At 45.7% G+C, this 13217-nt stretch overlaps 1 protein-coding gene and 1 long non-coding RNA gene across 2 annotated transcripts in view; one reads left to right on the forward strand and one right to left on the reverse strand.

Moving 5' to 3' along the window:
- The window catches only part of HS6ST1 (heparan sulfate 6-O-sulfotransferase 1), a 329701-nt gene extending 321485 nt beyond the window's left edge, over positions 1-8216 (reverse strand). The window contains exon 1 of the mRNA XM_075004452.1: positions 7386-8216. Within this exon, the coding sequence (XP_074860553.1) occupies positions 7386-7903 (518 nt within the window). The 5' untranslated portion in view covers positions 7904-8216. The remainder of the gene's footprint in view (positions 1-7385) is intronic.
- A 97-nt stretch (positions 8217-8313) lies between these two features.
- On the forward strand, positions 8314-12508 carry LOC142018550 (uncharacterized). The gene is made up of 4 exons (XR_012646852.1): positions 8314-8727; positions 8922-9063; positions 10639-10716; positions 12422-12508. It is a non-coding gene; the product is annotated as an uncharacterized LOC142018550 (long non-coding RNA).
- The last annotated feature ends 709 nt before the right edge of the window (positions 12509-13217 follow it).

Below are 13217 nucleotides of genomic sequence, written 5' to 3' on the forward strand. Positions count from 1 at the left end.
CGTCTCTGATCCAGAACTCTCTTGTCCAGCAACATCTATAGCCTGGCATGATTTTACTTAGCCAAATATTCACTTTTCGTGGGCATGGCCAAGTTTCCCATTGTCCAGTTTGGGAACTTATGATCTAACCTGTTAACTAATTAAACATCCCTACTTACATCCCTATTTAAGAGCCATCTGTCTCGGGTGCAGGAGTCAGAACACTGGCCAAATTGTATGGGGCTCCACATCTGGCCAACCAGCTGTAACATACCTGGGGGGACAAAGGACTGCAGTTTCCCACATGCCAAAGGTCTCTCTCCTCTTACTATCAATGGTTTTACCCTGTTACCATTGAACTGTCTTAAGCAGGATACTCCAAACCCACTCCAGTGTAGCTGACTTGTGAATAATGTTCTTAACTCTCTGCACATACATACGACCCAAACACTTCCTCAGGCATGTATAAATCTGAGTTTCTGAAAACTGTTAATATTCTACACACTTTTTGGCAAAACCTTTCGCTCTCAAACAGTTCATGTCTTGACAATGTGTCTCCACAGCTCATAAGCACACACAGTAAAAATCCAATCTAGTGCAGAGCGACACAAAGAAAGATGTGGTATGAAACTGTGAAAGTTCACGCATTAGAAAAATCTAACTAGCAAAAATCCTCCACATTTGCTGGGCTCTGGTAATTATTTTTAAATAAAATAAAATAAAATAAAACCTGAACAAAACAAACACTGTAAATAGCTTGCCAGAGACTCCAGAATCCAGGCAAACCGATTTGCTTAACTATGGGTGTTACTGAAAACCAACAACAGACATCTGGGCTTTTGCATTTTAATGTTTTTATATGGTATTTTATTGTTTATAAAACATTCAAGTCTCCAGTTGAGGGTGGGGAAGAGGGATTTTGTATTTGTGATCAGAAAAAAAAAATGTTCCTGTCAATTACTTGAGCATAGCATGAAATGTAGATGAAAAGCTCAGCAGGTGAACTTCTGTGACAGACTCGCACATAAATGCATACATAAAGCCAAGATTAAGTTAGCCTCTTGAGGAGGCTCATTAAAAAAGAAAATAAAAGAAGCAATCTAGACAGTGTTTGAAACAGAAATTAAATGGGGGTGGAGAGCAATGCAGTTCTAGTGTTCTGCCAAATATGCAGGCTATCCTAAAGCAACTAACAGCTTGAGATGAATGGATATTTAAAACAGCTACATGCCTTATAAATTATCTCCTCACGAACAATGAATCTTCAGGAAAGTAACCAGTTTACATGCTCTTGTTTTGACACAATGAGGAACGAACCAGTAGGGATCACTATAAAGATTGTTTTCGGTGACTAGAATAAGGGACTGGATCTCCCCTTAGCTTAACTTTATTTATGACCTTAACGTTCCCACAGAACACAATTAAAAAGGGATGGCGTGAGGCTCACTAGGTCTTGAGAACATCTAGTTCTTCGCTGTCCTGGGAAGAGGGGAAAATAGGTGCAGCAGGCAGAGTGAAACACCACAGTGCCCTTAGGGCAGTGGTTCCCAAACCGTGGGGCACACCAAGGTGGCACAAAGAAACATCTGGGGCACTATGCAGTGAGGGCAGAAGTCCAGGCCCTATGGCCCGAGGGGGGGCGGGGATGCCACCCAGCTCCATTCTGCCCCAGCCCATCTACATCCCCTGCTCTGGGACTGGCCCTGCTCTGCTCTTTCCCTTTCCAGGCCAGCTTCACATCTATTCCCAGTTCTTTCTGCATCCAGAGCTCAGCAAACAAGCTCCACCTTCAGACCAAGCTCCTCTACTGAAGCCAACTGTGCAGTTACAGATGGAGGCAGCAACATGTTCCATGACTCAAAGAAGGGTGAGACAGGAAAAGTTTGGGCACTACTGCATTAGAGGATGGTCCAGGAATCCTTCCATTCACTTCAAGGGATTTAGATCAGTGGTTTTCAACCTTTTTTGCCCATTTACAGATCCTAAAACAATTCAGACCCTCTTTGGAAATCTCAGTCATAGTCTGTGGGACCACTGGTTCAAAACCACCAATTCACAACAAGCCCCGAGTGGAGTAGATTACTTTGCACAACCAATTAATAGTGACAATTAGGCTAAGGAACTGAATTGATGCAAAATATAATGGTGAAGATTTAAAAAGCAACCCAAGATTTTGGGAGTTTCAATTTTAGATGCTTAACTTGAGACAAATGAAAGAAACCCAAAGTTACAGGAAGCACTGAGCTCCTGCCTTCTGAATATCAGGCTGCTGTGTTTCAAAGAGGGTACCAAAAAATCACTAGCCAGTTTCCAAAATATTGAACAATATGTATTAAAAACTAAACTGTGAAGAATAAAGAAGAGGCTTCCATTCTCAAAAAGCTCATAGTCTAACCTCCTAACAAAGTCATCCTGTACAGACTGAATGTAACATACACTTTTTGTGCACAATGGAGCTCACTTTATTTCCAAATAGCAAGCACAGAAGTTAATTTATTCCTTTTACTCTATGTGTACAAAATGTTATATTTACTTCAAGAAATGCTCATCCAAAAACAAATTTATTAAGTCTTTTATATACAAAGCATGGTAAACATCACTCAAAGACCAAAAAACAGCATAAACTTTAAGAGTGCTGACCCTTAAAATGTCTGTCACTTGTTTACCATATCAATGCAAGAAAAAAATAAAAAAACAGCCAAACAAAAGGCAGGAATTTGCAGTCTCTAGACATTCTTAAGGCCAACTCACAACAGCAGAACAATAAAAAGACAAGTGCATTGTAAGGTTACGTACCATGCCTAGGTTATGGAATGTAGTATGATTGGGCAATATGCATTGATAAAACTGCATTCCTTACACAGCTAACAGCTTTTACTTCATGATTTGTTCATGTGGACATTTCTGAATGACCTTCAAGCTTTCCAAGATGTTCTAGAAGCCAAAGTGTTAGACAGATTTTTAATCAGTTGATGACTGTTATGTTTCAGGCAAACATATTGCTCTCCCACTCTTTTAAGGCCGATGCAATAGCTGGAAAGAGCAAAGTTGGTAAACTTGTTTTAGGTACTGAATATAAAGGAATGAACTGAAAGATGAATTTCATGTCTGCAGTGCAGACAAGCTGTAAAAGTAGCTTCAAAATTCTGAAGTCTTACTGCATTCAAATTAACACAGGTGGTTCTGTTGGGAGAATTTCATAGTCAAACCCTATTTCAACCCTAACTTCTGTGTAATGCACAGTTTTGATGACTCAGATACATTATTCAGACCAGGGAAATGAAGGGATATGATTGCTAGCGTAGTGGAAATAATACAAGAAGGTATTCTTTTTCATCTGTACAAATTAAATTCACTATGTCACTGATTTTAAACAAACATCTCTCACTTATTAATCCTGGTTTCATTACAAGCCAGTGAAATGTTATCTTTTTGTGAGGTGCCCTACAAACACAATAAACAGTACTACAATACAATAGATGCAGCATGCTGGGGCAATGTTATAAAAACCAACAGTCAGCTGTGTATCACACCAAAATTATCCCCAGTTCGAAGTTAATGAAAGGCCATGAACAGTGTGTTAACAAATGAAGATTATGGTAACAAGGTTATCAAAACCGCTATTCCACCATCCCATCCCAGGTGGGATAGCAGGAACAAAGAGACCACAGAACTCAGCAAAACTAACATTGAGTGACACACGGGACTAGATTATTTTTTCATTATGCTTTGAGCACAGATACATTTTAAAATGATCAAATGCCTTAAATCCCCCCAAAAAACCCAGATATTAGCGGGAAAACCACCCCATTTAAACCTTACTTTAAAAAATAAAATTAGTCATTTGGTTTTGCAGCCCCTATAAAATACACTAAGGTGTTTTCCACAGGATCCACTCCCAAAAGCAGAACCATCTTGATGAAAACCTAAATATTAAGCCTTTAAGACTAAAGGTAACTGAGCAGCCATTTTCGCAATCTGTATGTTCTCATTACAACAGCATTCTGCTGTTCAGTAGCAATGGTATGAAAAAGCAAGGGAGATTAAGGTAGACTAGGTTTAAGCACAACTTAGAAACCTGCAAAAGCACACAGGTGTCTGGATCTACCCATAAAACATTATAAAGGTCTTTATGGCAGATTAACAGTTTGCTAGCTGGACACCAGGGTTCACAGACAGGGTATTTATCAGATTTGAACTTTGAGCAGCGTTCATTGCAGCACATCACTAAAGCACAATACCAACAGGACAACTGAAGGGGATTTTGTTTATAAATGTTTACAAAAGCCGTAGAAAGAAAAAGATCACAAGGAAAGCCTGATAGGACTGAATCTCTCTGGCTACGTATCCTGGGTCAGCCAGCATGACAGTGACTCAAGTGTAGTATTGGGATGACTAATGCTGAAACTAACTGAAATCAGTTGAAAAGAGCAGTAATCATAACAGACGCAATAAAGAATACATTAATAACTGCACTCTGTTCTTAGGTCAAAACCAACTAAATGGTTTAAAAGGCACAAGAAAAAAAAAAGAACAGTGATGCTAAAACACAGACTTGCTCTAAGACTGCTGTTCACTAAAGGGAAAATGTACTGTATACCATCAACAGTACATATACAGCACACGACATTAACAAATGATTTCATAAAATGTTGCATAGCTCTGAGAATGAAACTTATGGAAAAATTATAAACAGTATAGTAATAACAGTGGTTTACATTCACTAGAGAGATTGTGTATGGTATTTCCAGTGACAGGGATGAGTTAAAAAATTACCATATCACTGGGAATCAAAGACATAAAATGTTAAATTAAGGAAGCAGGAATGAGAACAACAGGAGTGGCTTTTAAAGAAGCTAAATGAAGTTTATAAATTAGCAGCTTCAGAACAAATTAAGACTAGGGCAGTGGAATGAAGGCTAATAGAGCACAGGAATGCAGGGGGATACAAGTATCAGAGAGTAGCTGAGTTAGTCTGTATCTTCAAAAACAAGTAGTCTGTGGCACCTTACAGACTAACAGATATTTAGGAGCATAAATCTTCATTGGCAAAGACCCCCTTTCTCAGTTGAAGTTTATGCTCCAAAATATCTGTTAGTCTATAAGGAGGATACAGCGTCTGTGAGAGGGGCTGGATAGGCCATGTGTAAGAATGAAATTGTGAGTGAGTTCTCGTGCCTGGGATTTTGGAGTGATGTTCTCTCTCTTGCCCAAGTGAAAATCAAAGGGAGATAAAGGGAATGTGGATTGAGGATTACCAGAGAAACATGCTGTTTCTATCTAAGGCTTCTGAAGCAGCACTTATTGTGCAAAGAATTTTGGGGGGATAAGTGGGCATTTACAGTCTGTTTTTAGGGCTGCGTAGGGTATGCAAAGTGGAATATGGCCATGATGGTGCATGTACATGCAGTGGAGTGGTAAGTGTGAAGGGGACTGGTTGTATTGTCTCCCTCTTGCCTGGAATTGAGGGTGTACAGGTTAAATGGGTTATAGGAGGGTTCAGGACACACAGAGTAAGGTGGGCATATATGCTAAACAGGCAAGGATAAGGCTGAGCTGAGGAGTGGAGGGTGCACAAGATGGGAGGTGGGGTATAGGATAGAGGGTACAGGGTTAATGTAAGGCATATAGAACAAGGCTGCATATTAGCAAGATTACAAAGTCTGAGCTACCTGGGCTGGCAGTGTGATGTATGCGGCAGGGGATCCAGAGAGGGGAGCAGAGGCTGGAAGTGCAGAGACAAGTGACCAGGCTGTAGGATGCATAGGAAAGAAGTAGTAATAGAGTGGGGAGTACCGGAAGGCTGCACAGGCTCAGTAGTACAGGACACACATTGGGCATGCAAGCAGGAGGCACAATACATGCCATGAAGTGAGTGGAAGCAGGTTTCTGGGCTGGGGATGCAGACCCTGCCACGGGGTGGGAAGAGGCTGGGCTGGGGGTGCAGAGGGGAAATGTAATGCCCGCAGTGGGGTGACTACAGGAATGTTTGGATGGAAATGCAAAGCAGACACGCCACATATGCCTTGGGATGAGCAGAGAGAGGTGCCTGGCTGAGGGGTACAGAGAAGAGGAGGCTCAAAGAACTCAGTGAGGTGGGCTAGAGTGAAGTAAAGATGTACAGTGTCTCTAATGGTATGGGCAAAGAGGGTGCTTAGGGCAAGTGCAGTGTGTGTCATCATGGAAGCTGGGGTTGCAGATGAATGCATGCTGTGGGGATGCGCATATCACAGATGGGAGTGCAGAGAGAAGATGCATTGCATATCTTGGGGATGCAAATAGATTACTTGTCTGGGTTAAGTGTGTGGAGGGGAGTACAGTGCTATGGGCTGCATAGGGGGGTGGCAAGGACAGGGTGCAACAGAGGAGTAACACAACCAGTGGCATGTGCTGGAGGAACAGACAGAAGTGCAGTCAGTGCAACGGGGTAGAGGCTGTGAGTGTTCAGATGAAAGTGTAGTCTATACTCTGGGGGGTACAAAAGAGGGTGCCCTGGCTGAGGGGGTGCAGAGAGGAGTGCTATGCATGAAGAGGAGATGCACCTGAGCTGGGGCTGATATGCACACTGAAGGGCTGAGTACACCATGGGCGGGGGGGCAGAAGGGGACCTCTGACTAAGCGTGCAAAGAAATGCAGTGCTTGCAAAGGTTGGACTGCGATGCACAAGGGGGTGAGTCCATGCCCATGTGCTGGTGGTGCAGAAAGGAGGTCAGTGCCCACCCTGAAAGTGCAGTAGAACTTCTGTGTTGGGTGCACAGTGCATGCCCAGAGGTTGGGGCTGCAGAAGGTGATGCAGTACCTGCCCTGACAGTGCAGATGGAGTTGTCCCAGGCGAGGGGTCCAGGGGAATGCAGTGCATGCACGCTGACTGGGGGGTGCAAAGGAGTTCAAAGCCCACCGTGAGGGTGCAAGGAAATTCCTGTGCTGGGCACACAGTGAATGCTAATGGCCTGGAGGTACTGAGGAGGATGCAGCGAATGCCATGATGTTCCCAGCGCAGGGGTTCAGGGAAGTGCAGTGTATGCCCACGGTTTGGAGGTGAAGAGAGTTCATTGCAAGGTGAGGTGACAGAGGTCCCGTGCTCGGTGTTGCACTGCATGCTCTTATGGTACAGGGGAGTTCTCTGATTAGGAGATGTGGGAGTGTGCAAAGTATGGCCATGCACTGGGAGCACGGAAAGTTCATTGCACATGGTGAGGTGCAGAGGATTCCTGTGCTGGGTGTGCAGTGCATGCCGTAACGGTGCACAGGCGAGCTCCCTGGCTAGGGGTTCAGGGGCGCACCGTGCACGCCGGCGGGCTGGGGGTGCACAGAGTTCCCGGGCTGGGTATGCAGTGCATGCAATGACGGTGCAGAGGGGAGCTCTCCGGCTAGGGGTGCAGGGGCGTTCAGTGCCGCTCGCTCACCTGGGGGCTTTGAGCGCGGCGCTCTCCCGCTTGTCCAGCACGCCGGGCACACAGCTGGTGAGCTCGGTCCAGTCGGCGTGCAGCCCGCAGCTCCAGCCGGTGGAGAAGCGCGAGAAGAGCCAGGTCTCCCGGCGGTTGGGCCGGTAGCAGGTGCACTTCTTCTGCCCGGGCCGGCAGTCGCAGGGCACCTCGAGCCGCACGTTCTGCACCAGGTGGCGGCCGAAGGTGGTGCCGCCCGTCTTCTGGATGTGCAGGAAGACGATCACGTCCTCGCCCTTCATGTCGAAGTCGAGCGCCCGCTCCAGCGCCCGCACGGGGAAGTAGTACTTCTTGACATAGTGCGGGTCGGGCGTCGGGAAGAGGTCCAGCTCGTCGGCCGGGGCGCGGCCGCTGGGCGCCCCCAGGCTCAGCCCGGGCCCCACGTACTGGTACAGGATGAGCATGAAGCACACCGAGCCGGCCACGATGAGCAGGAACTTGCTGGTCCTCTCCACCATGCTCCTGCCCGCGCGCCGCATGTGTCACCATCTCCTGGGGCTGGGCGCGCGGCGGGGGCGTGGGCGGGGGCGCGGGCGCGGTCCTGCCCCGCTTGCTGCGACGCCCCCCCGGCCGTCTTCGCCTCAGGCGCCCCGCCGCCGGCCGGTCTCGAGCGGAGAGCGCGGCCGCGGGCTGCCGGCGCGCGGGGCACTAGCGCGAGCCCTTCCTGCCGCTAGCGCGAGCCCACCATGATCGGAGCCCAGCATGCACAGCGCCAGCGCCGCTCAGCTGCAGGCGGCAGGCTCGCGCCGACAGCAGCAACGACAACAGCGCGAGGCAGAGAGAGAGAAAGAGAGCGAGCAACAGCCAAGCCCCACAGCCCTTTCAGCTCTCAGGTTGCAGACGCCCGCCCGCAGCCTTTTTTCCCCTCCCCCTGTCCACGCCTCCCTGCCCGCGCAGCCGCCGGGGAGCGCCTCCTGGGGGCAGCCGCGCGGAGTGTGACTGCTCTGCGCGGGGGCAACAGCTTCCCCCCACACCAGCCTGAGCGGTGACCGTTGGAATGGGAGGCAGGAAGGTCTCGCGCTGCGGCGGCGCCCCCATTCCCCTCAGCCTAGCACCACCGCCCACAGAACCGTGCCACAGGCGGGGGCTGCTTTGCTCGCCGCTCAGAGGGGCTGGGACTAGCGGCCTTGAAGTGGTTTCCCCTGTCTGCAGGGGTCGCAGCTGAGTTCAGTGGCTCTCAGCCCCCTGCAGAGTGTTAGCACCCAAAGGTTTCTGCGCCTTCCCCCAGGGAGCTGCCTGCCAATGCCTCTTGTTCTGATCCAGTCATGGCTGGGCGCTGCCAGGAGGCTTATGATGGCTGTAGGTAAGAAGCAGCAAGCGGGTGTGAGACACTTTGGGGTGCGGGAGGTGGGGAGCTGGCCTAAAAGCAAAGTGGGAGGGTACAGATGTTGCCCGACAAGAGGCCCTGGATGAGAGCGGTTCAACCTGTACAATGCTTTTGCCAAGTTAGCAGGAAAGACTTCTGCCCCAATTAACCGTGCTATGGAACCATTTTAGGACATCATCGTTCCCAGCGTGGGCTGTCAGAGGACAGAGGCATTGCCATACTGGACCAAACCTGCCCCCCTGTGACAGCGGTCAGCCCTGGATGTTTGAGGAGAAGATGCAGAAAACTCCTCAATACTCTTCAGGGACTAAAGTAGGATTGTTGTTTAAATCGGGGGGGTGGGATCTTTTTTAGGTTGGGAGCCGCAGATCCATAGACAAGTCATTTTTGGGCCACAGGAGTGAAAAGCCACACACGGAAAAAGGCCCCTCACTGAAGTGCTCCCTGATGGTCTGGGAGCCAGGCCTATGAGGACTGGGCAGGAGGGAGGGTGTGGGAGTGGGATGGATGACTGGGCAGGAGTGGGGTATAGGAGAGGGGTGGAGGTCTGGGTGCAGGAGCAGGTGGTGGGGTGGGTCTAGGTGAGGGGGGTGCAGGAGGGTGTGGAAAGGAGGGGTCTGTGCAGGGGTGAGGCTTCTGGGAAGGAGGGGACAGGAACAGGCTGGGGGTGGGAGGGAGGGTCTGGATGGGAGGGGGTGCAAGAGCTGTGTGGGGGTATGGCGTTTAGGTGATGGGGGTGCATGTAGCTTAGCAGCACCCCTGGACAGACATGGGGCTGCACCACTGCCCTCTGTTCCCAGACACTACCCTCCAGAATTCCAGCCAATCAGAGCACTGGTAGTTGGTTAGAGAGGCTGCCCAGGCTGCTTCTACTCCCCTGGGATGGGAAAACAGCTGCCATGGGTAGTGGAGCCCTGAGCCACTTCCTGCCCCTGGCACCTGGCTTGCCTGATCTGCCCTGCAAGGCTATGTGCCCTGCACCCTCCATCCATTGTGGGCCAGATTCTGTGAAGGGGAGCCCTGAGCCTTGGGATCTGGATCCTGATGGAAAGCCAGGAATTCCCCATCCCTGGGTTTAAATGTTTAAATACCTCACTGAAGCAGAGACCGCGTGAAACTACTTGAAAACCTTTAGAAGTTCCTTTCCAGTCCAGGGGAAGGATAGTCCAACGTGGTTAGGGTGTTAACTTATAATTGCTACAGACTTTCTAGAGGACCTCAGGCAGGCCAGTTAGTCTCTTTGCCTCAGTTTATCTTATCTGTAAAATGGATATGAAAACACTTCCTCATTTCACAGAGGTGTTGTGCAAATAAACACATTACAAACTGAAAGACACTTATATACTAATGTGATGTAAGTAGCCAACTAGAAATAGGTTATTCTCTATGCAGAGTGCATGCTATGAGAAAATGTCTCAGATCTACAACTGCTACACACTTTATATTCTGTAATTATTTCTGTGCTCTACTGTTTTCATGCAGTTCTCCTGATCATTTAATTTGACTACGTTATGACTCAGTTTCAAAGAGTCACTAGTTCTTTTCCTCCACCAAAAATAGTCACCAAGTTTATATAAAGTATAAAGAAATAAAATGTAGGTTACCTCTTGCAAAGAGATGGGTCCTATTTATAAGGGATGAGGAGAAAATGAGATACAAGAGCTTAGTCTGAAGAGTGTTACCAATAAATATGCTGGATTTTTAGATTACTGCATTATTCACTGGTTGCAGAGCTACAGTGAGTTATGCAGCTCTTCCCAAACAAGTAAAAATAAAAACTTTATATCACCCCAAAGCTTCATATATTGTGTTTATTTATGCCATTTATTTTGTTTGATATATTCCTTTTAAAAGTCTGCTTCTGATTTTTCCCTTTTCATGTGTTAGAAACTCCAGAAACAATGAGGTCATTGTTATACGCAACGCTTAGCAGCATGTGCAAATGAAGTATAAACTCAATTTAAGGTCTGAAATTTATATTTTGATTTGGAAGTATAGGCATTTATGTGATGCTTTATGTAAGTTGTTGAAATATATGCTGTATCATAAAAACTACAAAGCAGTTCTTGATATTGATGTTTGCCTCTGATTATAAAAGACTACTACTCGTGGAAATATCCCATTGTGTTAATTCAAGTTACATGGGTTATTTATTATTAACGACTTGATAGTAACTCCAAGATAGAGAATATTTCAGAATTTTTGTTAGCTATGATAGATTCATTAAAAGTTGTAAAGATGGAGATGTTTGTTAGATTCCATTAGTAATTTTTATTTGTGGTGAGTGTACCATTTTTTATTTTGTGATAGAAGACACTAAAATATAATTTACAGAATATAAACCCAGCCACAGAAGAAAATTCAGAGATATACTTGAAAATCTAAGGTCTTCTATGCTATAGTACCTTTCATCCAGAAGGATTGCTGAATGGTTAACCTTTTGGAAGTATAAGGAATTATTGTACACGTCTGAATAAGTAAAAAAAAAAAAAACAAGAATAGCAACGCTGGGTTAGACCAATTGTCTTTCTAGCCAAGTGTCCTGCCTTCTGACATTGGATGGTGCCAGATGCTTCAGAGGAATGAACAGAATAAGGCAATTAGCAAGTGATTCACCCCTGTTGTCCAGTCACAGCTTCTGGCAGTCAGAGGTTTAAGGCATGGGTGTCCAACCTTTTGGCTTGCCTGGGCCACATTGAGTGAAGAGGAGTTGTCTTGGGTCCCATGTAAAATATATAATATAGTTAATGTATACAAATCACATAATAATGTTAAAAGTTTACGATCTTGTGGGGCTGCATTACCAGCTGTCCAGGGCCTCATGTGGCCCGCGGGTTGGACACGCCTGCTTTAAGGGTACCCATAGCGCGGGAGTGCGTCCCTGACTGTCTTTCTAATAGCCATTGATGGATCTATCTTCCATGAACTTCCTTGTTTGAACCCAGTCATCCTTTGACAAGTTCTAGAGGTTGAATGTACATTGTATGTTTGTTCTAAACCTACTGCCTGTTACTGATGAGGTGACATTTGGTTCTTGAGTTGTGTAGTAATAAATAATACATCCCTATTCACACCATTATCCACACCTTTCATGATTTTGTATTCCTCCATCATAACCCTGTTAGTTGGCTCTTTTCTACACTGAACGTTCACAGTCTTTTTAATCTCTCCTGCTATGTAAGCTGTTCCCTATCACTAATCATTTTGTTGCCCTTCTTTGTACTTTTACCAATTCTAATACATCTTTTTTGAGATAGGGCAACCGGAACTGCATGCAGTATTCAAGGTGTAGGTGTTCCTTGAATTTGTATAGCAGCCTTATGCTCTTTTCTGTATTATCTGTTTCTTTCCTAGTAGTTCGTAACATACTGTTAGATATTTTGACTGCTGCAATGCTACTGCACATTGAGCCGCTGACTCCAAGATCTCTTTCTGTAGTGGTAACAGCGAATTTAGACTCCGTCATTTTGTATATATGCAGGATTGTGTTTTCAAGTGTGCATTCTTTTGCATTTATCAACATTGTATTTCATCTGTCATTTTGGTGCCCAGTTAGCCAGTTTAGTGAGATCCCATAGTAACTTTTCAGTCGATTTTTGCAATTAACCATCTTGAATAATTTTGTGTCACTTGCAAACGTTGCCATCTAACTTTTCAATTATTTTTCTAGGTCATTTATGAATACCGAGTCTCCTCCGGAGTGAAAGGCATAAGATATTCTGCATGTATACCACTACCTTGCATGGCTAAAACTCTGGATAAATATCTTTATTTGGATCACCCTCTGTATCATATGCTTATTGGTTCAGTACCTTGGAATCTTGTCTTGAAATGCTGATCTGTCACAGCTGAGTCCAGGTATGGCCCTAGTTCCTCAGAATACTTATGCACAGACTTAAATCAAACTCTGTCTATGGTAAAGTTTAAAGTCCCACTGATATTTGTGATAATTAAGCACAGGCTTAACTCCCTTACTGAACTAGGATCCATGTGAGGAAGTACTGGGGTTTTGTATACATCCAATAGCTTTGGGAATTTCTCCCATAGACAGGGTACAGCATTTTAACCACTGTGGTCATCTAGATCAGCTTTTCTCAGCCAAGGGTACACAGAGGTCCTCCATGGGATGCATCAGTTTGTCCACATATTTGCCTAGTTTTACAACAGTCTTCATCAAAAGCACTAGCAAAGACTAAAATTTCATAGGGACAATGACTTGTTTATACTGCTTTATATACTACACACTGAAAAGTAAAAAAAAAAAGGCAGTCAAGTAGCACTTTAAAGACTAACAAAATAAATTATTAGGTGAGCTTTCGTGGGATAGACGAAAGAAGACTGAAGAAGTGGGTCTGTCCCACGCAAGCTCACCTACTAAATTATTTTGGTAGTCTTTAAAGTGCTACTTGACTGCATTTTTGTTTTGATAGTATATAGACTAACATGGCTCCCTCTGTGTTAGTGAA

Source organism: Carettochelys insculpta, chromosome 10 (assembly GCF_033958435.1).
Source record: "Carettochelys insculpta isolate YL-2023 chromosome 10, ASM3395843v1, whole genome shotgun sequence".
Lineage (NCBI taxonomy): Eukaryota > Metazoa > Chordata > Testudines > Carettochelyidae > Carettochelys > Carettochelys insculpta.